Source organism: Mugil cephalus, chromosome 2, assembly GCF_022458985.1.
Source record: "Mugil cephalus isolate CIBA_MC_2020 chromosome 2, CIBA_Mcephalus_1.1, whole genome shotgun sequence".
NCBI classification, from domain to species: domain Eukaryota; kingdom Metazoa; phylum Chordata; class Actinopteri; order Mugiliformes; family Mugilidae; genus Mugil; species Mugil cephalus.
The window spans coordinates 12,842,738-12,868,215 of record NC_061771.1 but is presented as its reverse complement, the minus strand read 5'-3'; the positions used below and the strand labels follow the sequence as shown (position 1 = coordinate 12,868,215).

Sequence of the window (25,478 nt, the reverse complement as noted above, 5' to 3'; positions counted from 1 at the left end):
TGTAAAAGTACATTAACCAGTCAAATATACAAACAGTTAACATGTTCTGGTGAGGAGTCTGCCAAAATGAAACCGTTCCCTTTGAATACTCCCCTCAGCCATCAGTGAATACCGCATCCTTGGAAGGGTGCGCACGGTCTGCAACAATGCTTCTGTAAATGGTACGTGTCAAAGTAACATCCACACGGATGGTAGGGCCCAAAGCATCTCACTGCCTCTGCCTGCTTGCCTTCTTCCCACAATGCATCCTGATGCCATATGTTTTCCTAAGCGATGCACACAGCCATCTGTGTGATTTAAAAGAAAATCTGTCTAATTCCCACGTGACCATCGTAGGCTCCTCTGGCTGCAGCATCGGTACAGACTGGTACCACCACGACAGCCCCATGAAACACAAACTATGATGCACTCAGAACCAGCATCAGTGATATTTTGCTGCCCATAACCAGTCTCAAATTCTTAGCCATTTCTTCCTTCAACCGCTTTTAATAGGAATTGAAAAATTTGAAAAAATAACGACCCGTAAGAGCAGCAGATTTGGATATTGCTCCGACTCAATATTTGTCCCTTGTCAAAGATGCTACAGTGCTTCCACTTGCTCATTTTGTCTTTGAGGACAATGCATTAACTTGCTGACTAATAAGTGCCACCCACTCATGAGATAAAAAGGAATTATGATCACTGTTCTTCACTTCGCCTGCCATAAAGTTAAGGCTGACGAATGGAGGTAGTACACCGACTACACACTAACACCAACTAATGAGCCTTAGAAACCGCATCAAAGTCGCCAGCGTTGGTGTGTTTTTCTGCCAAGCAGCTGAGAGAGAAGCGACACAGCCAGACTCCCGGCTTTACTGGACTCAGTAGATCTTCTCCTTCATCTTCTTGTGTGCTTGCGTCTCTGTAGTTTTGTGATTTGTTGTGTCCGTTGCCCGCTAATAGGTTCCACTACATTTAAAGCAGCTGCCGCTCTCTGGATTTTCCTGGATGCATTTAACCAGAAAAATGTGCTTTTTTTGTGCTTTAGTTGTGCAAGTATACGACGACAAGAAACTGCTTACAAAATCAAAATATTTTATTCAATTTGTTCATTAAGATTATCATACATTTTTGCATTGAGACAAGCTTCATTTTGGTATGGTGAGTCGTAGTGTGTGTCCGTTTTGATGTGGATCTTGATTGGATATGTTGAATGCTTCCATAGTCGAAGAGACACTTGGTTGTTGATATTTTTACGAAATATACACTTGCCTGGAATTGTTGCGTGATGAAATCGGAGCGGTACGTTCATGTTAAAAAAAGGAAGACTGCCTTTTTTTAAAAAAAAACAAAACAAAACAGATATGGAGACATTCCAAACTATGCAAACAAGATCCGGCAGGCCTATGTTCTGAGAAGAGGTCAGGCATGTGTTTGAGAAGCACTTTTTGGTTGAGCTTTGAGGCAATGTCTGAGATGGCCTTGCTGGTGATGAGCCCGTATGTCTGTCGTTGTCATTATGTTTGTGTGTGTGTGTGAGTGTGAGTGTGTGAGAAGGTAACTGAGTATGTGTATAAGAAGCGATGAACTGTATATGAGATGTACTTGCAGTTGCTGTGTGTGTGTGTGTGTGTGTGTGTTAATGTATATTTGTGCTCAGAAGGAGAAGTATTTGGTGAACCACTCCTGCTTCAGCCCTTCAGTCCCCCTCTGCTCCAGGTACGGGCCCCTACCAGACACAACAAAAAACACACAATGACTTGTGACTTCCTTGACTTTCATTTTTAAATGTTTTTATATGACATATACGCCACCTCTGTATCAGAATCCGCCCCACCAATGAGAAATGCATAGTATTAACCTCCTGAGACCCGACCTTTTGTTTACCATGCATTTTTAATTTCTCCAAGGTATTTAGGATCAGTAGGACCTAAGAAGTATAAAAGCTTAATTAAAGCGTCATCTTTCAACAGAAAGTAATAGTTTTTGGAAAAAAAAAAAGATTTCCTCATATGTGGACACTGGGATTCATCATATATATTCATCATATATATGTTATAATAAAGGCACCAATGTGTGACAAAATCTAAAACTGTTTATTTTAATACCTGTACATGGCTGAGCAAAACCATAATCGCAAACAATGAAGTCCCAATGTCCTCAAACGAGTACTTGCTAATTAGCGAGTTTGTAGCTCGTTGCTATTGACAAAGTTTGTTAAATTTGTGGATCATATCAAACTAGAAACAGTTTTAACTGTAGAATTTGATGGGAGTTTGTTCCTCGTCCACTTTTGTCCTGTGATCATCGGTAGAATGAATCCAATGAAATGCCCACTATCATATTTTTAACGACTAGTGTATTGACCTTTTGCTACCACTAGATGGCAGACTAAAGCGTCCACTAACGTGGACAAGGGCTTTAAATGAAGCAGAATAAGCTGCAATGCCCATAATCCGTGTCGGGGCAGATCCAGACCTTTTTGAAAATGATCAGATTGTTATCGGGCGTCAGCCAAACCCACTTGTTGTTTTAGGTCTGCAATAAACCAAAACTATGTGCCTACTTCTTCATCTGTTTTAGTGTTGGTCGACTAGCTGTCCAGAAGAAGGAGCCAAAATCATGTGACTAAATGTGTCTGCTGTGTGGAACTACTTTAAACAAGAAAATGAAATAAATCTGACGGAAATTTTTAAATAATGCTGTGTAGATATTTGAAGGAGATCATTATTCAATACAGCCAACTTGATTCAACATGAAAAACTACAACTATACGCCGAGTCCACTCAAGTAAAGGCTGCACTGAACACTGTGTCAAAAAGAAGAGAAAAGTTTCCTGGAACCAGTGTCAGGGAGAAAACTATGAGCAGAAATTGCCCTACTGTCCTACAGTAATTGTTGGACTTTATGCAGACACACAGTGCACAAGTGATCTAGGAGAATTAAAATTGGATTGGGACATCCCTAATGGAGAGTGCTGACAAATCAGAAAAAATCCGCCCCTTCTCTAGCTCTGTTTTATCCTGCAGTAAATGTGCAGAGACAACTAACGTTAACGGTAGTGCAAAACTGAGGACGTCAAGCACGTCAATTACAAGCAGACGGAATAAAAACGGGAAAGCTGAAGACTATTGACTCAGACGCAAATACTGCCAATATTTTAAACTTCAGTCACCTGATTGGTAGTAGTTATGCTAAGACTGGTGTAACCAACTAGAGAATACAGATCTAAAGTCAGGTAATGAAGATTCCTACACTGCACAGTATTCAAAAGGAAGCATTAAATGTTCTTGTCTGCTGAAGTAACAGTCACTGCTGTTTCCTGCAGCAGCCGAAAAGTGTGTTTAGCACATTTAGACATAAATGTTGGTCAAATGTTGGTTAGTGATATTTGATTTATGTCATTTTTCTGGTTTGTGCTTGTCAATTTACTGATTATGGCTTCAGGTGAAGTCAGTGTTATCCCATTTGCCTTTATTAGCTGAAAAACAAATGCATCAAAGTCACGAGTGTGCAGCTTTCACATTCGCGTCCTTGCAAGGCTGTGGCATCCCAACCAAGACGTTTAAACGTACCTGATTGAGTGGGCCTGCAGGTGTGCATGTGGCTCCTGGCAGGAGGGGGACACGTATCGGATGCCCGTCTGAGGCGACGGGCAGACGGGGAGAGGAGCAGTTGGCGCGGGGGTGGGAGGGATGCAGGAGGTCCGGGCTCTGGTGGAGCGAGGGAGCGAGGGGGAGGAATGTTGGCCGAGGGAGAGGGAGGTGTGCTTGTGAGGGAGAGAGGAGGTGGAGTAGTGCGGGGAGGTCTGAGGGTGGGAGGTGGACTGGTGCGGGAGGGTTGAGGAGGAGTGCTGATGGACGGAGGAGGAGGAGGAAGACGAGGAGGAGGAGTGGGGTAAGAAGATGCTCCTGTCGTAGGTACTGGCGCTGGGGGTGCTGGTGACACGAGGAGGCGACTCCACGCGTTTCCTCTGTCACAAGAAATAAGTCACATCCACAGATTACAATTGTTCAAGTGCACTTAAAGCAATTCAAGAAAGCAGGTTTCACATTAAGTTTCTATCTTATGCAAGTAAAATACATATATTTTTTGCAGCAACCACCAGTTTTTATTGTCTGCACACTTCAGACTTGAAGTGCAAATGTAATGTAAATAGAAGCAGTGTGATGGAGTCATTACACAGAGAGGGCCTGTCGCTATGACAGACCACGGAGCTGCGGAGTGGGTGAGCTCGTGCATTTTACTACCTCGTGTCACAGTAACAGAAGCTGGCTCCGGCCCAGCGAGCCCTTCTGCCTGGAAGGAGGCTCATTTTGATGAATACGTGACGAGCGCGAGTCGAACGGGCGAACTCACCCTCATGGTTGGCGTGACGCTCCCGGGGCGGGACTTGCCGTCACGGAGCCTGAGGGTACTGTTGTCCCCGGCAACAGGAGGGTGGAGCTGCAGCTGATGCCTCTCTTCCTGGGATGGGGGGGAGGAGGAGAGAGGAGGACAGGGAAGGACTTTCATTGGCCTTATTCACAATTGGTGCTCTGGTTGTTGTGTTTGCGTTGTGTCTGGAGGGTGTACGTGCAAAGTCTGTGTCATGCCGAGCAGATGGTAGACACAGCGCTTAAAAAAATTTAAAAAATGAATTTACTCCTACGCATACGACCACTGATGATTAATGAGGACACCGTTCCGTTTGCATGGTTAAAGCAATAACATTTCGGAAAAAAGCCCTTTATACAGCCATTTTTTTCTGATCTGTTAAACTGTAATAAACGGTATACAATTAAAAAGAAAAAAAAGGTAGTTTGTCTTTACTGGATAATGAGACGTTGAAGCATAAATGCTGCATTTAGACAGATACCGCAGGACAATAAAGAAGTTTAAATTTCTCTCGTTCCATGGATGCAGAGCAAACTAAATGCATTGAGGAGAACTGTGTCACATGGTTAAGAGCAGCACTGTGAGTGAGTTGACCTTGTGAGTCATCAATGAACTGTCAAACTCAAATAGGACTGAAAGAACCCATTGAACTAGATCTATATTTCTTAAAGTGTTGCCAGAGGCACAGCTGACTGCAAATTCAAATCATCACTAGTAAGAAACATGGTGTATTGAACGCACTTGAATCTTATGCAGCCTATAGACCCCTTCACAGTTTGTAAACAATGTGACATTTTTTAGGGGCGGGGCTTAACTGGATGCCAAACATCTCATCAACACTATAGCTTGTAAACGGTGGTTAGCATATTTCAATGGATTGTTTTGGTACGAATGATCAAGGAAAACACATATTTTATTTTATGTTTTAAAATACACTCACTCCATGAGACCGTGAGTGTCATTTTAAAAAGTTGACTCTGACTGATGGGACTATATTCATCAACCCCTACATTCTCACTCACTGGATGGACCATTTTACCAAAGGAGGACACAGAGGAGACAAAGTCTGATTTGTCTTTATCAAGTGAAGCCTCTCTAACAAAGATATTACAAGAAGTAAGTGGAACCACTGTGGAGGGTAATGTAGTAAATGTAACTTCTACTTGGACACACCTGAAACACGCAAGTGACGTTGCATTAGCCTGCTGTTAGCATTAGCATTAACATGTAACAAGAATCCCCTAAGTATTAACGTAAAACTGATGATGCATTACACATTAATCTTATCTGATAAAAAGTACTGTTGTTGATTGTTTCACTCCAGTCCTTTCTTTTAATCGCCAGGGTCAAACCAAAGTTGTCTTCGACTGGCAGTGGCTGGTGTGTGATGACACTTCAAGTTAGTGTTTTTGATTTTTTTTTTGGTTTTGGCACCAAAAATAGTTCATCTCCCAATTACTTTTGATTTCAATCCTCAAGCCAAAAATATTTCTTTTCATAACTGCTTAGAATATTCATGAAAACTACTGGGAGATTTTAGCTTAATATTATTTAAACTGGAGCAAACACTGTAAGTTACTGGGACTATTTTCTGTCTCGTATTTATATATATGTCTAGTAGCAATGCAGTGTGGGAGATTGACTCGGTTTACACCCATCAGCCAAGACATTCAAACCACTGACAACTGACAGGTTAATGTCTTGATATTGATTTTTGAGGCTTTTTTTCTGCTCCTTCGGGGTATTGAGTGTTGCACTTCCTCCCTTATCAGGTTTAGTTTTTCTTCTTTTATATTAAAATGATCCTTCACCCATTTTCCTTTGGTTAGCTGTACTTCCTGTCTTTGTCTGTTTCTCCTCCTCTGTGGTTAATTGTTCCTCCCTAATTGGTCTCATCTGTGTCTTGTTCCCTCTTAGGCCCTGTTCAGACTTTGCATTAACATCCAATCTGGGCAATCCAATCACGTAAAAGACAGGTGTGAACAACCCCCAGGATGCATTGATATCGCATCTGAGAGATTCATTCTCTGACCACATTTGGAGGTGGTCTGTGTCGCATGTGTTTTATCTCATTCATTCAGAAAACAAAAACACTTGACCGCTATTATAAATGATACAGAGCCTTGTGGTTAAGTTACATATTTCCTCATTTACCAGTGTCTTTATTTACATTTATTACTGGAGAGCCCAGATCGGATATTAATAAAAGGTCCGAAGAGGCCCCCCTTTAGTTCTCAATCAGTACATTTACATGCACAGGGAAAAAAAATTAATTATCGCCTTAATCTGACTTTAACTGGACAAATTAAGTGCATGTTAACACTTTACTCTGACTAAAATCAAAGTTCTCCTTATCTGATTAAGGCACCCAGAAGCCGGCAGAAGAAGGGATAGCGTGCATCTTATCTGCACCATAAGTAGTGCGCGAATTACGTACGAGATTAAAAAAGCTGAACTATTATCTATCTGCCACATGAATGACTCTAGTTTATTATATGATGTAATAGGTCAACCAAAAAGTGGGCTGTATAAACATGGTATTAACATGCTGACAAGACACATATTGCCACCTAGTGTTGAGGAGGAGGATATGTTCCCGTCAGTTATTTCTCCGCTGCATGTAAACTGGAACGAGGACCACATTCAGAAAGTTTAATTTAAGCTTGCTCTTAAGCTGTGCATATAAACGCGCTGAGTGTATTTATAGTCCTGTCTCTCCAGTTGTCACTTTGTCTGTGTTCTTCCCATTGATGTAGTGCTTTTTGTTCCACTGTGAGTCTCATTAAGCTGAACTATATTATTTGTTATTAGCAGCACAAAGGAGACCTATGCAGTATTAGGCAGGTGTTTTAAATGCTGTGGCTAATCGGTGTAAACTTCATTGGCCTAATTTATCGTAAGGAAGCAACAGTAGAGCTCCACGCCACAGATAACAGTCAATAAACCATATTAGAGGGCAAACAAACCTCTTCTGGTCACGACTGACTTCAGTGTTTCTAGACATTAAGAATAATGGTCTTTAAATGAGCACCCTCTTGTGTAGACAGAGTTATCACAGCAGCAGTTCGACAGGTTTATGTGGCGAGTGCGTGTGTGTCCTCTCACCACTAATCGTTTAATGAGCTGGTCTCTCTCCGTCAGCCTCTCCTGGAGTCTCCCCAGCTGCAGGTCATCACATCGAGGCTCCCTCCTCCGGCACCGCTCCTCCCGCTCACGCAGCCTGCAGTTAAATCATATACAGAAACGCACAACCTTTCTCACATACCTGCTCCAATTTCCCCACCAACTCTCCCTGCATTTCCGTGTGTGTCCTCTACTCACTCGTTCTCCAAGGCCACTATTCGAGCCTGCAGGTGATTCTGAGCGCTGCTGTACTCAGACACCAAACTCTGCATCTCCCTCTTGTGCTCCCTCCTGATCTCCTCCACCTCCTCCCTCCTCTTCTCCTCCTCTCGCTCCTTCTTCTTCTCCTCGTCCACCTCCTCTTCTTTCACGTCCTCCTCTTTCTTCTCCTCCCAGTGTTTCTGGGACTCCTCCAGCTTCTCCATTTCCACCCTCAGTTTCTCCACCTCCTCCTTCAGACGTTGTGCTTCTTCTTCCAGCTGGGCGTCTCTCTTCTTCGTCGTGTCTGTGCTTTCCTCTTCTTTTACTTGGACTTCAGAATTCTTCTGCATCGACCTGGGAAGGAGCAACATGTATGAGAGAAAAATGGAAATAACACTCATGGCATACAGTATATTAAAAGACGTGATAAGCTGCAGGGAACGTTTGGGATCCATCTAAACATTGCAGATTTACATCAGTGAACTAGATATATTTTCTGTGTTGAATCTATTGTAGAGGCCCTAGCTTCTATATAAACCAGTAAATAATAATGCTAAAAACATTAAAAATATCAACAAAAGAAGTGAGAATATACCTGCTGTCACATATTGAGTCACATTCTGTGGTAAAATTTTAGCTTAAATATTAAATATCTACAACCTCTCAGCGGACCTAATCTAAAATAAATGTATGTGCCATTATATGCACCAAAAATTATATTAACATATTAATGATATGTTAAAGTAAAACTAACTTTCAAACAAATTGGTCACATTGTTATAATTTACATTTTGCCTTTTAAATGATTATACTACCTCAGCCAGTAGTCTGCCTACACTTATTCTTCATAACTGCATTAATGATCTGAGGCATCGATTCAACCAGATGCTGGAAACATTCCTTTGAGAGTTTGGTCCATGTCGACATGACAGCGTGTGCACTTCAAAGTTCATATGTAACATTCCTATGAACTTTAGCAGCTGTATTTTTCTTAAGTAGATCTGGTTTGGGTGGTTGGTTGCACAGTACGAGGCTATTTCTTTGTTCTGTGATAACTGGTAATCTGATCTTTTAAATGTTCAGTGTGTAAGACTGAAATGGAATATCATTTGCATAATCACGTGTTCATTTGTGTGTAATCACCTGAAATAAGAGTTTTTGTGTTGTGTTGCGAGAGCTTCATATCTACAGAGGGGGTGGGTCTTCCATGGAGCCCGCCGTGTTGTCACATTTCTACAGAAGCCCAGAATGGACAAAGCATAGTATTCTAGCATATTTGTTCATTCATTTATTTTTTTAATCCATTTGGCCCCGTAGGCTCTCCTCAGTGCATGGATGGGAGAATGAAGGAGGGGTATTTGGCTGGTTGCAATCTTCAACCTCACCACTAGATGTCACTGAATTCTATACACTGGAGCTTTAAGTTACTGCTTCCAGTTTATCAAATTACTATATTTTGGTATATGGTTCTAACTTTTTCTTTTGAAGAACATCTTCTCTTATGAGGATGTACAGATCCTTATAAGACAGGATGGTACGATACATATCTATTCGGAAAATGTTCCCTTGAGAAACTGAAATAGGCATTTTCCACTATTTTCTGTCTAATGAGAAAAATGAGAGGAGATGAATCATTAACGGTAATGACTGATAGCTGCAGACCTGAACGATGTCATTAACGATGAAATGTCACGCTAACTATCCTTACCGATCCTTTAATTGCTTCTTCAGTGTAGCATTTTCTCTCTGGAGCTCCAGCATGGCACAGCGACTCTCGTCCAGCTGTCGCTCAAACACCTGATTCTGGTTCTGCTGCTTCAGGTCCTTCACGCGCACAAATGCATAACAGGAGCACACAATATCCGAGTCAAGGTCAGAGTTCAGTCTCGTAAATGGTGACTGCTGCAGTAAAGTACTCTGTGGTAGCTTAATAGTTAAAGAGACTGAGACTGTGTGCGTGGACACATATCTGTTTGTACACAAAGTGGGATTCACGGCGCTTGGTGGTCACCTGCTGCAGCGCCATCATCTGTGTGTGCGCCTGCAGTTGGGCCTGTAGGTCTTCTATCTGCTGCATGTGTCTCTGGGTCATCTGTCTGCTCCACTCCGTGTGCTGCTGGGTCAACTCTGCACGCTGCTTATCTGATATCACACAAAAACCACATACAGAAAACAAAAATCAATTTGGCCCCCTGTTACAGGTACCCTTCTGCTGTTGCCATGGTGAACCGTATCCATGGCAATAGCAACTTGAATTTATAATCTCAATGTGTATATCGCTGTGTGCGCTCGTTTTGTTCACGCAGCTGTGTTGCGCGCACCGTTACTGCCTGCAAACACTCATGTGTGTTTATATGTGTGTGTGTTACCTAGCTCCAGGTGGTGCATCGTCTGAAGTCTGTTTCTCTCAGATAGCAGATCTTCCTTAGCCTGTCTTTCTAACGTCTGCAGCGCGATGGTGTGACTCTGCCTCTCCTCAGCTAAGGACTGGGACTGGGGCTCCTCCAAGACATCAACACACATAGTGCTTAAATGTGTAAATGCACACACTCATAGAATAACATCGTGGTGCCTCTTCACTGCGGCGCTTTCATCAAGGCTACTAAATTATTCATCACAGAAAAAATACATAAAATGTGAGTTTAAAAGTGTGTGCATACCTGCAGCAGTTCCCTCAGTTTCTTGTTTATCTCCTTGGTGTCTTGAACCTCCTTTCTTAACCTCTCGATTTCGGGGTTGCCGTGGCAATCGTCTCCCTGGCCCACCTTCTTTTTGTCCGCCTGCATCGGGGAGAAATCGTGAGCGAAGGGGTTTTAAGACTCGTGTGCTGTCAGCGTAATTCTCGGATGATGAATTTGCGGCAAGAACTAAATAGAGATGTTTCCTTTGTTTTAGAATCTGCAGACTCAGATGGCTTTCCTTAAAATAAATAAATAAAACGCAGACTTCACTGTGCTTTCAGCACAGGCTTATGGAACTAATTAAAAATTTTCTCCAGTGATTTAGAATTGCACTGCCATGACGTGGCTTTCCTTTTATTTCAAAAAGTATCCTGACTTTTAGTTTCTTATATGGATATAGAAATGCTGGCTGCTACAGTTAGACACAGACTAGACGCTTCTTGCCTTCTTGCATCTTTTAAACTCCCCAGCCCAGTGCGGGACCTCCATCATACAATAAACTCAAAGTCAAAGCTGAGACTTTTGCAGGGTCATTTTTGTTAGACTTCACAAAACTCCTCCAGGGATTAGACATAACAAAGCTACTTAACATCTTGATGTGTAACCTCATGTCCCACATGAAATATGACTTGACTTGACTCCTCTCTGAGAGGACGGATTACAATCAACGATTTAAACGAGTTGTTACTTCGGCCATTTTTTCATTTCTGGCCAACTTTTATAACAGTGATCGTCGTTTTTTCCTGAATGAACGAGGCTGACCGTTGAGCAGGCGGCCTTTACTGTGACTCAGGATGCATCGCGTCCGCTAATTACAACCCAGACCACGTCCAGATGTGTCCTCAATCTGTCCTGGGTGTGTTCACACCTGCACTTTACGCTGGCCACTTGTGATGGGATTCCCCAGGATTCTTGTCACCGCGAGGTCTGAACAGGCCATTAGTCTGCTGTGGCCAGGTTAAATTCTTATCAGAATATAAGTCTGGAAACATGCTGTTTGGATTTTATTATGGGCATGTTTCAAGTGATACAGAGACCAAAAAATACCTCTGTATGCAATTGGACAGTACTTTAACCAATCAACGACATTTTGTTGGGGAGAAAATCAACTCAGTGAGGCTCAGATGACGTGTATGACTACACTACAAATACTGCTTTGTTAATCATACGTCCTTCAGCTCGCCCAGAAGATTTGATTGGACCAGCATATCGTTACAGGGGCGTAATCGGTTCTCAATGGAGCAACTCCAACAAAACATATGTGGGCGGGGGATGTTGGGCGAACTTCCAGCTACCTCACTGTAAAGACTTGTCTCCATAATAAAACAACAACCACCGCAGCAACTTCATTGTAGTAATAGCATAACGTTACCATAATTGTGCAATAATGTGAAGAGAAATCAAAACTAGTCTCATTACAGACCAAGCATCTCACGTGGGTTTTTCTTTTTATGACTGAACTGAACTGAACTGAACTCACCTGAGACTGCAGCTCGGTCAGTTGACCCTGCAGCTCGGATATCTCCGTCTGCAGCTCCTGCTCTCGACTCTGCCACCTCTGTTCGCTCTCAGCGACAGCAGCGTTCATCTCTATCCTGAACTCGGCTCTGAGACGATCCTCACACTCTGCCCTGGAGGCACGCATCCCAAACAAGCCGTGAGAGAGAGCGGGCGTTAACCTACATTTAAAATCCTTCTCATTTCTTCTTGCTGCACTCTGTTGTCTAATCGCTGAATTGTGTTATGGAGTTTTTTTGTTTTTTTTGTGCCTTTGCCACATTGACGAGGAGTATTTTTAAGTTGAATCTGAGGCGAATCAGATTGTTTCTCACTTTTGTTTTTTTTCCATTAAGAATTCCCTGGTTGTCTTTGTGGATCAGAAACCTGCATATAGTTAGATAAAATGTTTTATATGTGTGCTTATGAATGGAAAATACTATTGCTGGATAAATAACCTTGAACCCATTTCAAATAGCATTCTATGCTGCTTGGCAGAAAAACACAATCTTGTGCTAAATGAAACATATGTATATTTTTCTATTTTGTTTTAAAGAAATCCTCTGTTTCTCTGTATACATAAGTTACTAGACGTGTGAATGATAGTATCACTCTGTGAGACGAGAAACTGCTCTTCTGTAGTCTCCAGTGTCTCTTTGAACAGTGATACTGATTTCATTTTCATAAATGTTGTGACACCATGTATTTTCTCAAAAATCATTGCACTAACTTGTTCGCACTGGTAAAACACACACTGAGATTTGAACTGTTTACTCCTCAGCTTCTTCCCCAGTGATCGTTTAAGGGCAGCGAGTGATTACAAGCAGAATCAAGATCTGGTAACGTAAGCCTAAGCGGACCTGGCAGGTTTGTGCATTATGCCGCTACCTGATCCGGTCCTCGGTGTGCCGCTGGCCCTGCTCTAGAAGACTCCTCTCCGTGTTCAGCCGGCTCTGTTCCAGGACTTTCTCCTCCAGTCGATGCTTGTCGGCTCTGAGGGAACTTATCTCCCTCTGCTGTCTGTCGCGCTGCCTGTCTGCCTCCTCCTGAACCCGGGCCAGTCGACGCCGGGCCTGATGGAGCTCTTCCTCCAGGCGAGAGCACTGTGGTCCACACGAGGGTGCAGCGTCGGGGCCCACCTTCTCTTTCTTGTCTTTCTGCTGGATCACTGACTCCAGCCTGCAGATCTGAGGGCACAGATAAGAAGCGTCACAGCTGATATTGTAAGTCCTCTTTTCACCTGGTTAAAACAGACGTTCCAGGTAGTGTAATCTGACCCCCGACCTCATCGGTGGCATCCTTCACTTTTGCCTTCAGCTCTTCTCTTTCTGTCTCCAGCATGCCGCGTAGCTCCTCGCTAATCCTCCTCTCCTCTTCCAAACGTGCACACACCTTCAAAAGAAATGTACCCTTAATCAAAACCATTATTACATCAGCAGTTTATCTTCACAGCGCTCTATACTACCATACTGTCATCTTCTTACTCTGAGCCTAATTAACAATTAGTCACAATGAAGTGCACATCATACGAAGGCTCAAAGGGCAGGCAATTATGTGATAAAATCCCTTTACATGTCTACACTTGCACCGAGAGCAAAAAAAAAAACAAATTAATCATTACTTTTGATCTCTTTTAACCCAATCTGAAGCACAAGAACCCCCCCACCCCCACCCCCACCCCGAGGGGTCACCAGAGTATTAAGTAGATCAGAGTGAATGCAAGATGTGAGTTTTTTTCCACCGATGATTTAATATTTGCTTTATTTTCTTGAAAATGGCTCCGAAAACATTCAAAATGAAATGAATGGAAATCCTTGTCGTAACTCTTAAACGGCCAGTGTGAAGGACTTAGTGTCATGAAGCAGTCAAGCTGCAATCAGAGTCCATTCTGGGCCACTGCAGAAAGCCTCCTCATGAGGGGGCCCACTCACGAGGAAACGAGTGTCTCATTCTAAGCAAACAATAATTCAATCACAGGCACGCAATGTGGTAGCTGAACATTATAGTCAAGTTCTAGTCAAGCTAATTCCTACACAACTGTCCTTTAAACATTTGTAGCTGCTAGCAAGTGATTAATATTGCTTTGTTTGAAGCAATGATAAGCTCAAAATGTTTCGAGTCACAGCGATGATCTTAGATTAAGGACAGTTTTCTCTGCAGTACTACAAATGGCTTCTTCACTTAGGTTTGTAGACTGTACGCAAACCTGATATTGTCTTGAAAAGTTCTGACATCTGTGAATAATTAACTGATATCTGACGGTTTTTACATCGCGTGCATCACACAGACTCAGAAACGAAGGAAGAGTGTGACTGTCGCAGCTGTGTGAGAGGACGATTTGTTACATTTTTTCCCTGGATCATGAATAATTACATCCCAAGTCTGACTGAAACTGAGTCAAACATTATTATTAAACCTGCAGCATTGTGCATGTACAGCTGAAGAGAAGGTTGTTTTTAAAGTTCTGACACAAGCACGTGTTATGTCACTTTCTTCAGACCTCTTTGGGTTTCAATGTAACCAGTGCTAATACCTGTGTGGAGTCTGGACTATCATATAAAAAGATATTACGATAGACAGGTTAATTAATGCTGTGTGTTTCTAGCCTGGTGCAACTAGAGTGAGTTCTTCTCAGAAACACTATTTTGATTTCATTATGGGACAAGTTTTTACTGATATAGAAAAAAAGCATCGGCTACAACTGGATAATCCTACAATTTAGTGCTCGATGGTGCTCAGAAGACATGTACGACTATTAGTCTTCTGTCCAGCAGCTTATAAAACCCTCCCAAACTATTTGACTGGTCTCAACAGAGACCAACTTTCCACAACAGAAAGTCTGCGGATGGGACGCCTGGTTATGGTCAGCAGTTACCTCTTGGTTGGTCTTCTTCTCTGAGCTCAGAGCTTCTTGGACGCTGTTCAGCTCGGCCGCGTGTCTCCTCATCACCTCCTCTATCGCCTTCCGCACCTGCTCCTTCAGCCGCTTCCTGTCCTCCTCGGCCTTCTCCCCCAACCTCTTTTTCTCCTCCTCCAGCTTCAGCTGCACATTAGCTCTCTCCGCCTCGACCTGCTCAATGTTCTTGTCCAGCTGGGACCGAACGCGAACCCTCTCGACTTCCAGTTCTTTGCGTAGCCTGTCCACCTCTTCCTCCTTCTCTCTCCTCAGACGCTCCTTGACCTCTTCGGCTTCTTTGTGCAGCACCTCCTTCTCCTCGTCTCGCTCCCTGCGCATCCTGCTCCTGTCCTTCTCAAGCTTATCCTTTTCCTGCTCCCTCTCCCTCTGCAGACTTTCTCTTTCTTTCTCTATCTCCTTCTGCAGTTTGTCCCTTTCGTCGTCTGCATGCTTCTGGATGCGACGCAGCTCCTCTGTCTGAGCTCTCACCATCTCTGAACGCAAGCTAGACAGGGCCTCAGCATGCTGTAAACACACACACACACACACACACACACACACACACACACACACACACACACACACACATTAATTCAGCTGGCAACACTGTATATCTGCATGTGTGCTTCCCTTGCGTTTTCCTGGGCAATGCGTCCATTCATCTTGTGTGTGTGTGTGTGTGTGTGTGTTACCTGACGTATCTGCCGGGCGTGGTCATTGTTTCGGCCGCTGCTCTGCAGCTCCAGCTCCCTGTTCCTGCTCTGCAGACGGCTCACCTGGCTCCTCAGCTCCTCGACTTCGGCGCACACGCACACCTCACAGCCTCCCCGATTCAGCAGCTCCGCTAACACACACACACAGAAAACAAACAAGGCACGAACCAAGGCACACACGTTCAAACATGAATACACTCACTGGCTGATTATGTATAACAAGAGTCGATGCTGATGCTGAAAGAGGATGGGCTGAAAACAAAAGGCATTCCTATGCAGCGAGTAAATTCAGAGCTTATTTGCTGACTGTGTGTGTGATGACACTTTGATGGAAGTGTTTTGCCTTTGCGGAGGATGAATAATGCGCGTTTGTAGCGTTCTCTGTATGACAGAGGGCAAGATGAATCAGCAATGGGTGCACTTTTTTTTTTTTTTTTTTTTTTGGAAGCCCACTCCATCAGACAGGTGAGAGGACAGGCGGCGATCACCTGCTCTGCTCTGCAGCTCGTCTTCCTGCAGCAGCAACCTCTCCTTGGCGACGGCGAGCTCCTCCTCCGCCCGTTTGGCCACGCCCTCGGCCTCCGACACGCGCCTCCGATCCAGCTCCAGCTCCTCCTCCAGGTCCTACAGGGAGGCATAGACCCCCCCCCAGGGAGAGGGGGGGGAAGGAGTGTTTGGCATGTGAGCAGGTGAGGACGGCGATGCAGAGTGTGTCGTTGGGTGGCAACGAGCGCAAGGACACAGAAAAGGATCAAAGACAGATGAGAAAGAGGGAAAAGCCGACAGCCAGCCCGACACGGATAAGGAGGAAGGAGAGTCAGACTAACAGGGAGTGAGGTTGAAAAAGAAAAAAAAAAAGGTGAGGGATGAAATGTGGTGAGTCAGGGAGCTATCTTGCCCAGCTGTGAGCCTTTAATGGTCTGCTGTGAGCGCTTATGTCAGCTCTGTGCCAGCTCTCGTAGTTCTTCTTAATGCTCATGCGTGAGGTGGTAATGGTGGTGGTGCAGCGAATCTATCCTGCTCAAACTACTCATTAGCAGAGAGTTGGCAGCGGGGATAGCACTCACCGAGGACAGCCTGTGGTTAGACAAGCAAGATCCCCCCTCCTCTGTCTCTCTGCTTCTACCTCCCTCCTTTCCCATCAATACAATCATTAGCTGGGTGCATCGGAGACAGGAAGCTGCAACATTTCAATTTCCTTTCACCTCCTTTTCCACAAGCATGGATTCTAGTTTCAGGGTGAGTGAGACAATTAAATGGTGGCGTGCGTGTGTGTGTGCGTGTACCTGTATTCGCTCTTGCAGCTTGACCGTGCTTCTCTTGCTCTCAGCCAGCCTCTCCAGGTGACTTTCCACCTCCGCCTCGGCCCTCTTCACCCGTTCCCGCAGGGCGCTGTGCATTCCTTTCTTCTCCTCCTCTTCCCTCTCTTCCCACCTCTGCCGCTCCTCCCTCCACTCCGCCTCTATCTTCTTCCTCATCTCCTCTTTCTCCTCATTCAGGTCGTTCACCTTCCGCTCCCACTGCTCCCGCTCGTCTTTCACGGCCTGCCTCTTCTCCTCCTCCGCTCGACCCCTCTCCTCCTTCAGCGCCCTCACCTCCTCCAAGAGGTCTTTCACTCTTTCCAGGTCCTCGCGCTGCTCTGTTCGCCTCTCCTCCTCCTCTTTCTTTTTCTCCTCGCCGTCCCTCTGTCGCTCCTCCTCCTTCTCCTTCGCCGCCTTCTGCAGCTCCTCACATTTGGCATCCAGCTCCTGGAGCTGCACCCCAGCCTTCTCCAGCTCTTCGCTCAGTCTCTGGCTCTCCTCCTGGGCGGCGCTGATCTGGGCCTTGGCTTCCTGGAGCTCTCCCTCTGCCGCCTTGAGCTTCACCTCGAACTCTTTGCGCAGCTCCGCTTCAGTTTCACGCTCCCTTTCTTCTAACTGGATGCGGAAGATCTCAAAGTCCGCCTGCACCTGGAGACACAGGATGAGTTACATACACTGCGCTTTATAAACTATGCCGACTATACATCCTTAGTGTTAAATAGCACGTGTGTTTTCTTAAGAAGTGATCAGCTTCTTCTAGGCACATACTCAAGGTAATAATTGCACATCAATGTGCTAACCTTTCAGAAACATGTTAAATGTGGTAACTGTGCAGACCACAGAGTTGAATGGTGTGAACAATGTCTAACATTAATAATAATAACCATAATAATACCGAACTTAAAGGCCAATTAGCTGCCTCTCTGTGTTGTGACATTCAAATTTTATTTAGCACAGCTGAGATCAGACCGGTTGAATTCATGCCTATAAAAACTATTCACCACCGTGGTTAATTTCCCCTTTTATTTATCTTAAATAAATGCAACTATTGTCAATACAATTCATTCGCATATTTAAATGCTCGTTAATGCACAGAATCTGTTGATGAATTCCTCTAAGATGACAGATTTTAAATGATTATTTTAAACTTCCCACCAACATGCTTCTCTTCATGTTTAGCCTCTACTTACTGTATCAGTGCTACTATTAATACCAACAGGCTTGGAGGAGGCTAGTGTCATGTAATCTGCAGATACAAACTTAATTGCAGATGACAGGCAGTTCAAGAGGGCCAATCTTCTCAACATAAAAGTTTAAGATCAGTGTGCATCTTTCATGTCTTAAGTCGTTGAACTGCATTTCCCTCCAAAGATCTCATGAGAAAGTCATGTAGGTATTTATGATTCATGTTGATGTTTTATCATGGTGTAGAGCATATCAATTATTGAGTCTTACACTGGGTAACATAACAGCCTATCTGAAAGAGACTGTTGTAGGTCGTACTAGGGGCGGGTTTGATTTGCTGCCTCGTTGGAAATTTACACATTAAATTACAGCCACACAACGTGCCCTTGACCGGGGTCGGCTCGTCTCGTGATCGGGATCGGAGTGCACACTCGGAGAGGCGCGAGCAGGGACTCACACGTGCACACACCTGAGCTCCAACCCTCTGCTGCTCGTCCAGAGACTCCTGCAGCTCGAGGAGGCGTGTCCTCAGCGCTGACCCCTCCCCCTCATGGCACGTCTCCATCAGGATGCGATGCAGCTCATCGTGGTGCGCGTGGCTCAAGGCCTGCAGGGCCGCCTCCTGCTCCTCATTCCTCATGTTCAGAGAATAAATCACCTGGGGAGCGTCGAGAGCGACAGACAGGGAGACATTTAATAACTGTGTCCTCTCGTCGAGGGGCTGAACCAGAACAAATCAGCGCTGACTGGTGTTTTGATGTTTATTGATTACTTTGGTCTTGTCTTGGTTTGCCCTGCCATGGTTTTTGAGACTATTTTGTGTTTTAGCTGAAAAGTTGAGGGTTTCGGGGCTTTGCATCCCAAAGGTCAAGTGATTCAGGAAAAGTACTTTTACATTTCCAGCCCGTTTGGAACTAACTGCACAACAACACAAAGCAGAAACTCATCTTTGTCGAGTTCAAGACAGTATTAAAGATGTGACTGCAGACTGATGAGCAGGTTTTCCCCTTTTTTCCTTAGAAAGACTAAAAACAGTGTCTGTATTTTAACTGTAAGAACATGCCAAGGCTAGAACTGTTTATTTCTCGTGGGCTATATTGTTCTCATTCTGTTTTATTTCCGACCTTATTAAAGTCTGGTTCAGACGGTTCTCTTCATGTTTCCTCTCTTTATCCCTTCAACGGAGGCACATCACAACAGCAGCCAATAATAATACCACTCCACAAACAACCGAGCCAATATTTTTAGCTGGCCGCTTGACAGCAGCAAATATTAAACTGACTCTGATGTGGAAACACTATAGTAGTAGTCACGCAGCAGCACTGACAAACTGTGTGTCCGGCATTACGTGGAGGTGCGTGTGGCATCTCCCCGTCTCCCTATATAGAGTATGACTAACATGAAGTATGGCCTATTTCACCCCACTGTTCACTTTACCCTCTACCCCATGTCAACAGTGTCATCATCTGCTCCTCGTGACCCTGACGTCTCACTTACCTAGCCGCAGAGGTGTGTGTATTTGTGTGTGTGTGTGTGTGTGCATGCATGGGTGTATGTGGGAGACACATGGGGTCATATTTTATCCAGACGCCTCTCTGTCTGCAGCTGGTACAGCACTGCCGGACATTCCCTCTGTGTGTGTGCGTGTGTGTGTCACCACTCTTCTGCTGCACTTCCCTGGCTTTAACATGGTCAGTCACTAGTAATATAATATATATTTCTTATAATCCCAATCCTGATATCCAGGAGAGACTGACATCCCTCAAAATTAGTCAAACACAGGTACAACACATCACGTCGACTAGTCAGTCATGTCATGGTGCACGAACTTTGGCTCACAAACTGTGACTCATGACTCAGAGGAATGAAGGGGACTCTGAAACGAGGGCAGGCTCTGAGGGGAGTGTGTGCGTGAGCTGTTCTTGGCTGTCCTCTTTGGTTGGTTTGAAAGCGAGAGCGAGGAGGGGAATAAAGCAGGAGAGACAAAATGAGGACGATTTAACGGTTTCATCTAAAAACCTGTTAATGATGTAAGCCAGAGGCTCCTCCACAAGAGCTGGGGCGCTTTTAGACGTTGCGACGTAGGCTATGGGGCCAAAACTATGCAGACACCTGAAGAAACACTCTTTTGCGAAGGTCCGTCGCAAGGTTTTGATAACCGCCGGAAGGAATTTGCTCTCAGTCAGCTACAAAAGCGTTAATCCATTAATGCTCCACGATCAAACCTAAAGCTTGCAGTGCAATTAATTGCAAAGTGTTTAGGGATCTGTGTTGGCCAATAAGGTCCTTTTACAACCAAACTCGGAAGATCCTTTCTTGCCCAAGGGTATTGTCATTATGAAACATGCTTAACAAGATTGTCGTCTTAAAGTTGGAAAAACTTTTTTGTTTCAAATATGACCATAGCTTTAAGATTTCCCTTAATTTGAACTGAGGTAGTCTGGGCCATTTAAAGCTGAATGATCACTTCACAGCTTACAAGATGGAGATCAAAGAAGTCTTTGACAAAAAAATTCTTTTGTAATGTTGGATGGTTTTTGGCCTTTTGAAAGCTGCTCAAATGACTCATTTCAAGTACAGAAAATGATTTATACAAGTCCGTTATTTTGTTTTTAATTCTGTTAGATACAACACCATGACCTGGATGACTGAGAATCTTCACAGACATCCATCCAAGGTTTTAAACTGTTCCGAATAAAACTTGAGACGAGTCGTCCCAGCTATTATTACTTTATCGTCAGGAGCCAGAAGCCAAAATGGAAGGAACCGCTGATCTAAATCTTTAGGCTTAAGTGTCACATCTTGAGCTAATCTTACAGGAAAATATACAATTTCAAAGCATTAATTAGTAATTCAACAGACTCTTTCAGTCCATTATAGACGTTGTTAGTAGACTGCTGTACCTTTAGGAACATAAGTGGAATTGACTAGAGCGTTACTTAAGAAAAATTTGAATGGGAAATTATACTGTGTTTAAACAGCCCATTCTCTAATTCTACACCACATACTTTTGAGAAAAGGAACCAGATGTTTTTTTTAAACACCTCAACATTGTTTATTGGGCTGGTGACACTTTCATTTGGAAATTTCAGCGAGGTTCAAGCTTTGATTCATCATTTTGGGTGTAAATCTGAAGGCCCTTGGCATGGCAGCTTGATCAGAGAGCAGCGAGAGCCTCTTGCTGCCATAAATCCAGACTCAAGATCCCCATATTGATCCCACCAGTCGATAGTGTTATCCATGTAGCCTCACGAGCATGTGCCCGTGCTTAATGACAGTAACTTCATAGTCAGCAAAGCATGAAATTAATATTCTGTCTTCGGTGCAAAAGAGGCACCTGAGAGGGGAGTGAGACATAGACTGACCCGAGGGTGCACGGAGGAGAAATTCAGCAAAGAGACAAGCCAGATCTGATCTGTGCCCTCACGCACAAACTCATGTTTCTCTTTGTGAGGACTTTCCACTGCTATCATTCATTCAGCAGCCCTCTTACTCTAACCCACCGGTCTACCCTAGGGGGTCGGCAGAGGTACTGCAGGGGGGGGTCACAAAATTTTGGTTGATAAGACATTTTTTATATGTATTTTTTTAATTTCATCGTGTATTTAAAATTTAGGTTTCTTTAAATACACGTTAACATGAATCCAACATATTTTAGTAAACGGATAAATGGAGGCATAAGACGTTATCTTTCGGTCAGCACTACACTCTTTCAGCGATACAGGAGCTGTCTCAACAGCCACTGTTTCACACAGAGACCTGTCAATCTGAGCCTCCTGTACACCGTAGGCCCCGCCCCTATCGCTGCTGAGCCAATCACAAGGCCGCATATTACACACTGGCTCTGTCAGGTTCCCCACAATTGGCCGAGAGCCTGTTCAGTCCCCAGGTGAAATCCAGAAGCACGCTGCAATATTGGCAGAAGAGAAGCTAACAGTGCAGCCACTCCCAAGTGGATCTATCTATATATATAGTGTGAAATAAGTGAAATAAGAAAGGAATATTTGAACCTGTGTATTGTGAATAGCTTAATACTGCATCCTGTAAAACGTTGATGACCGCTGCTCTAACCCTAATGATCACCACCGAGTGCCTAGCTTGAAAGGTTCTAACTCTACTATTGCATGAAAAATTGGTGATTGTGATTGGAAAAACAACACCACATACACATACTGCTACACATATCAAACAGGGAACCGGTGTGCTGGATTACAAACACCATAAAGAAATCCGAAACCAGAATTAGAACTAAAGTCAAAAGAGTAGGTGTATATGTGCGGCGCACTTTCTGTCCACACTTTCATATGCTGGAGCTGATCTCTATGAGTCATGTTAAGAGTCCGCTCGTCTCTCCGTATTCATGTGGGTGTGTGCATGTCTATTCACCCACAAGCTTACATGAACATTCACAACAGCTGGCCCGACATGGTCAGCTCTCACTTTCTTCCCATTGGCTTGCTCCGCCATGTAAACACACTCCGACGTGCTACTGGTTTATCTTTAGCAGCACCCATTCAGCCGGGCCTGACCACTCTCCCCTGACGGAGAGGGAGGGGGAAGGGAGGTGTGCTAGTCAAGCATACAGTAAGCAAGGAAGTGGAAGGGACGTGAGGAGGTGTGTTCAGCACAGCTGCATGTGTGCCGCCTCCGTGTTCATGCACGCAGAGTAGGGGCTATTAAATATATGAGATTGGCACAGATGACCCACTTCCTCCCAATCCACACCCCGTCCGAAAAACACTCAAATAAACCATGTGTCACATGCCCAGCATCCCAGAGCTCACGGGTAATGCTTGCACCAAATATCAGATTTGATGATTCGTATATTTCAACAGCACTCTGGGTTTCAGATATTTCTGCCGTGGTCGTCAAAGAGCTAAAGTGGGCTGGAGTGGCATGCGTAAAGTTTCGAGCCCGGGCTCCCGAGGAAGATTATTAGAATGGAAGGAGCTGGAGAGAGCATCGGAGGTAGAGGGACAAGGCTGGCAAATTCCCCTAACAGGCACAGACACAAGTGCTGACCCCTCATCTGTGTCCGTCTTTATTTGTGTACCTGAGAGGAAGCCCTTTGGAAACCACACGCAAATACGAATGCAGCATGTAGTGCACAGCATAGTATGTAGCCCTGGACACGCACACCTACAGGCTACGCAGAGGTGTACCTTTAAGGGGAGAAGGGAAGTGCACGGTCATCAGTAATTGTCATGGCTCAACAAGCGATGGGTCATGCCCTGCTTCTGTAAGCATTATTGTGAAGCACAGAGAGGGAGAATCCCCACATAGCAAAGCTTACTGTATGAAAAGCCAAGCAGATACAGATGCAGCTGCTGCATCTGTCAAGCATCCCTGCCTGCACACTGATTAGTGAGAGTACACGGCATGGATGGAAATTAATAGCATCATATGATCCTACTAATCCGGAAAAATCCATAATCATGGTGAAAACTGTTACGTCTCAATTACTGCATCTATTATATTGACAAACATGAACAATTAGCTGGCTCCTTTGGACAGCTTCAAATCACTGATATCTTGGGATAGATTTTTTTTCTCTCTCCTGGTCAGACAAAGAAGGAAGCACCATTCTGGGCTCTGGTCCAAGGAGATGTGCAGTTATTTCTATTTTCTACGTTTACAAACTGGTGCATGGTGCAGGTAATCCCCAAATTAAACCATCCTCAGTCTTAATCGCTGCGTTGTTGTTTGTCTCTCAGATTGCTAGAAGTCTGCAGCCTACACCTAAAGCTCCCAATGGTCTCATGTCAGATCACTGTCAGTCACGAAGGCGAATGAACCTGATCCAAGTTTTCCAATCATTATCCCCAGAGATAATGAGCTATACCCCCCTTTAAACACCTTGTCAGGTCTTTTTTTTTTTTTTTTTTTTTTTTTGCTACTGCTCTTGCTGTGCTTCTATTTTAAATCCCAGCAGATTAATTTCACAATTTAATTTCAAAAGATTTGCATTTTTGCTGACATGAACACCACGTCCCGATAAAGCCCGTTTGTCATCGGACGTTTCAGAGCCATGGCACAGACAGAGGCAGCCATCCGCTCCTCCCGTCCGCCTGGCATCAGAGTGGCATCCGGCGGCGCGCCTCCTGCCTCGGTGACACCGGCAGGTCTTACCTTGGTGAGCTGAGCGATCTTCTTGCACATCTTGTTGTGCATCTGGTAGTCGTACAGCTCCTGCTCGATGTTGGGGAACTCTGCCGCAGTCCCGTTAACGGCGGAGCCCGGCCCGGAGGGCTGTGCAGCCTTACCGGCGCCTGAAGCCATAATGAACCCCCCTCCCCAAGGGAACTTCCCAGACCGGAGGATAGTCCGAAATGATCCCGCCGCCTCTCAGATGAAAAATCCCACCAAAACCGTGTCAACTTTTCTATTCGTGCATCTCATTCCTCTCTCGGTACACCCTCTCCCGTGAACAGCATCTCGAGGAATTCGCTGCAAAACATTTGGTGGTGGTGGATCGGCGGGGCTCTCTGCCCCCCTCTCCGGCTGGCCGCCCGGTGCTCGCGGAGGTCACACGCTGGAAGTCCATCGGGGACGCGCTCGCGCCAACCGACCACGTCCTGCTGTCAACAGATTTTTTTTCTTTTTTTTTTTTTTTCTTATTCTAACAGGGAGCGCTCGAGGATGGAGGCATATAGTCCAACCACCTGTCTCGCGGCAGGGGCGGAGAGGAGAGGGGCGTGCGTATCCTATGGATCATTACCGGAGAGGAGACAGCTCCGGAGAGGCGCACTGCTGCAGTGCTGCCCCGCCCCTACCGGCGCTGCTGTATCAATGCCGATCACCGTGCAGGGGAGGAGGGAGGGGGGGTCTCTGGGGTCTGGTCGTGTGATTTTACTCCATCAGTCAGATAAACACAGCACCGAGGGGAGCTGCCGTGTAACTGGGCTCAAGGCTTAACAGCGGCGCAGCTTTAGACGTTTTATTTTAAATGCAACTTTACTGGAAAAAATAAAATAAAATAAAATAAAACAAAATAAAATAAAATAAAATACATGGAGTGCGTTTTCCACAGCCAAATCATCTTGTCCCAATGTATTACCCCAACTTTATTAAAAGTGCAGCACAATTTTTATGTGTTGGTCCAAAATCTGCAATGGAAGGCACAGATTTAATGAGACAAATATAACATAACATGACATCTACTTTTATTAAGGGGAAATTTTAAATTAGAATTATCATCAAACCAAATTATCACATACATCAAAAGTCATGTGTAAAAGAAAACATAACCTGAACAACAGAAGCAGCGCATCATACAGAATTCTCTTAGCCATGTCAGCTACATCTCTATATTGCATCTCATTGACGTTGAACCATTGCCTCCTCATAAATGCTAATGTATTGTAAGCTCAAGTCTACCATTAGTGATGTAGGACACTGAAATGTCTACGTGCCGAGATAACCTGAGAAAACGATGAAGGCTGGTTTACACTCTGCCAGAAAGCTATGCTGTCAAGCTTTGGAAATGTGTTGATGTCTGATACACAGGTGTGTAACAAAAGACTTT

The 25,478-nt window shown here is 44.5% G+C and overlaps 1 protein-coding gene across 7 annotated transcripts; it reads right to left on the bottom strand.

The window, feature by feature from the left end:
- Nucleotides 1-1,057: 1,057 nt before the first annotated feature.
- fam184b (family with sequence similarity 184 member B) lies at nucleotides 1,058-24,801 on the bottom strand. 7 transcript variants are annotated; one of them, XM_047579558.1, is made up of 19 exons: nucleotides 24,083-24,801; nucleotides 18,411-18,611; nucleotides 16,754-17,416; nucleotides 15,956-16,091; nucleotides 15,447-15,598; nucleotides 14,734-15,279; nucleotides 13,143-13,250; nucleotides 12,747-13,045; nucleotides 11,842-11,992; nucleotides 10,341-10,460; nucleotides 10,050-10,182; nucleotides 9,692-9,822; nucleotides 9,389-9,504; nucleotides 8,824-8,913; nucleotides 7,678-8,034; nucleotides 7,462-7,588; nucleotides 4,339-4,446; nucleotides 3,555-3,952; nucleotides 1,058-1,708 (listed from the first exon to the last, which is right to left on the bottom strand). In XM_047579558.1, exons 1-19 carry the CDS (start codon nucleotides 24,230-24,232, stop codon nucleotides 1,636-1,638), a joined length of 4,059 nt encoding a protein of 1,352 aa, XP_047435514.1. In that variant the 5' UTR covers nucleotides 24,233-24,801; the 3' UTR covers nucleotides 1,058-1,635. The 7 variants fall into 7 exon arrangements, with proteins under 7 accessions (XP_047435514.1, XP_047435517.1, XP_047435515.1 ...); XM_047579561.1 differs by having other exon boundaries at nucleotides 16,754-17,410; nucleotides 18,423-18,611; XM_047579559.1 differs by having other exon boundaries at nucleotides 18,423-18,611; nucleotides 24,083-24,800.
- Between the last annotated feature and the right edge of the window lie 677 nt (nucleotides 24,802-25,478).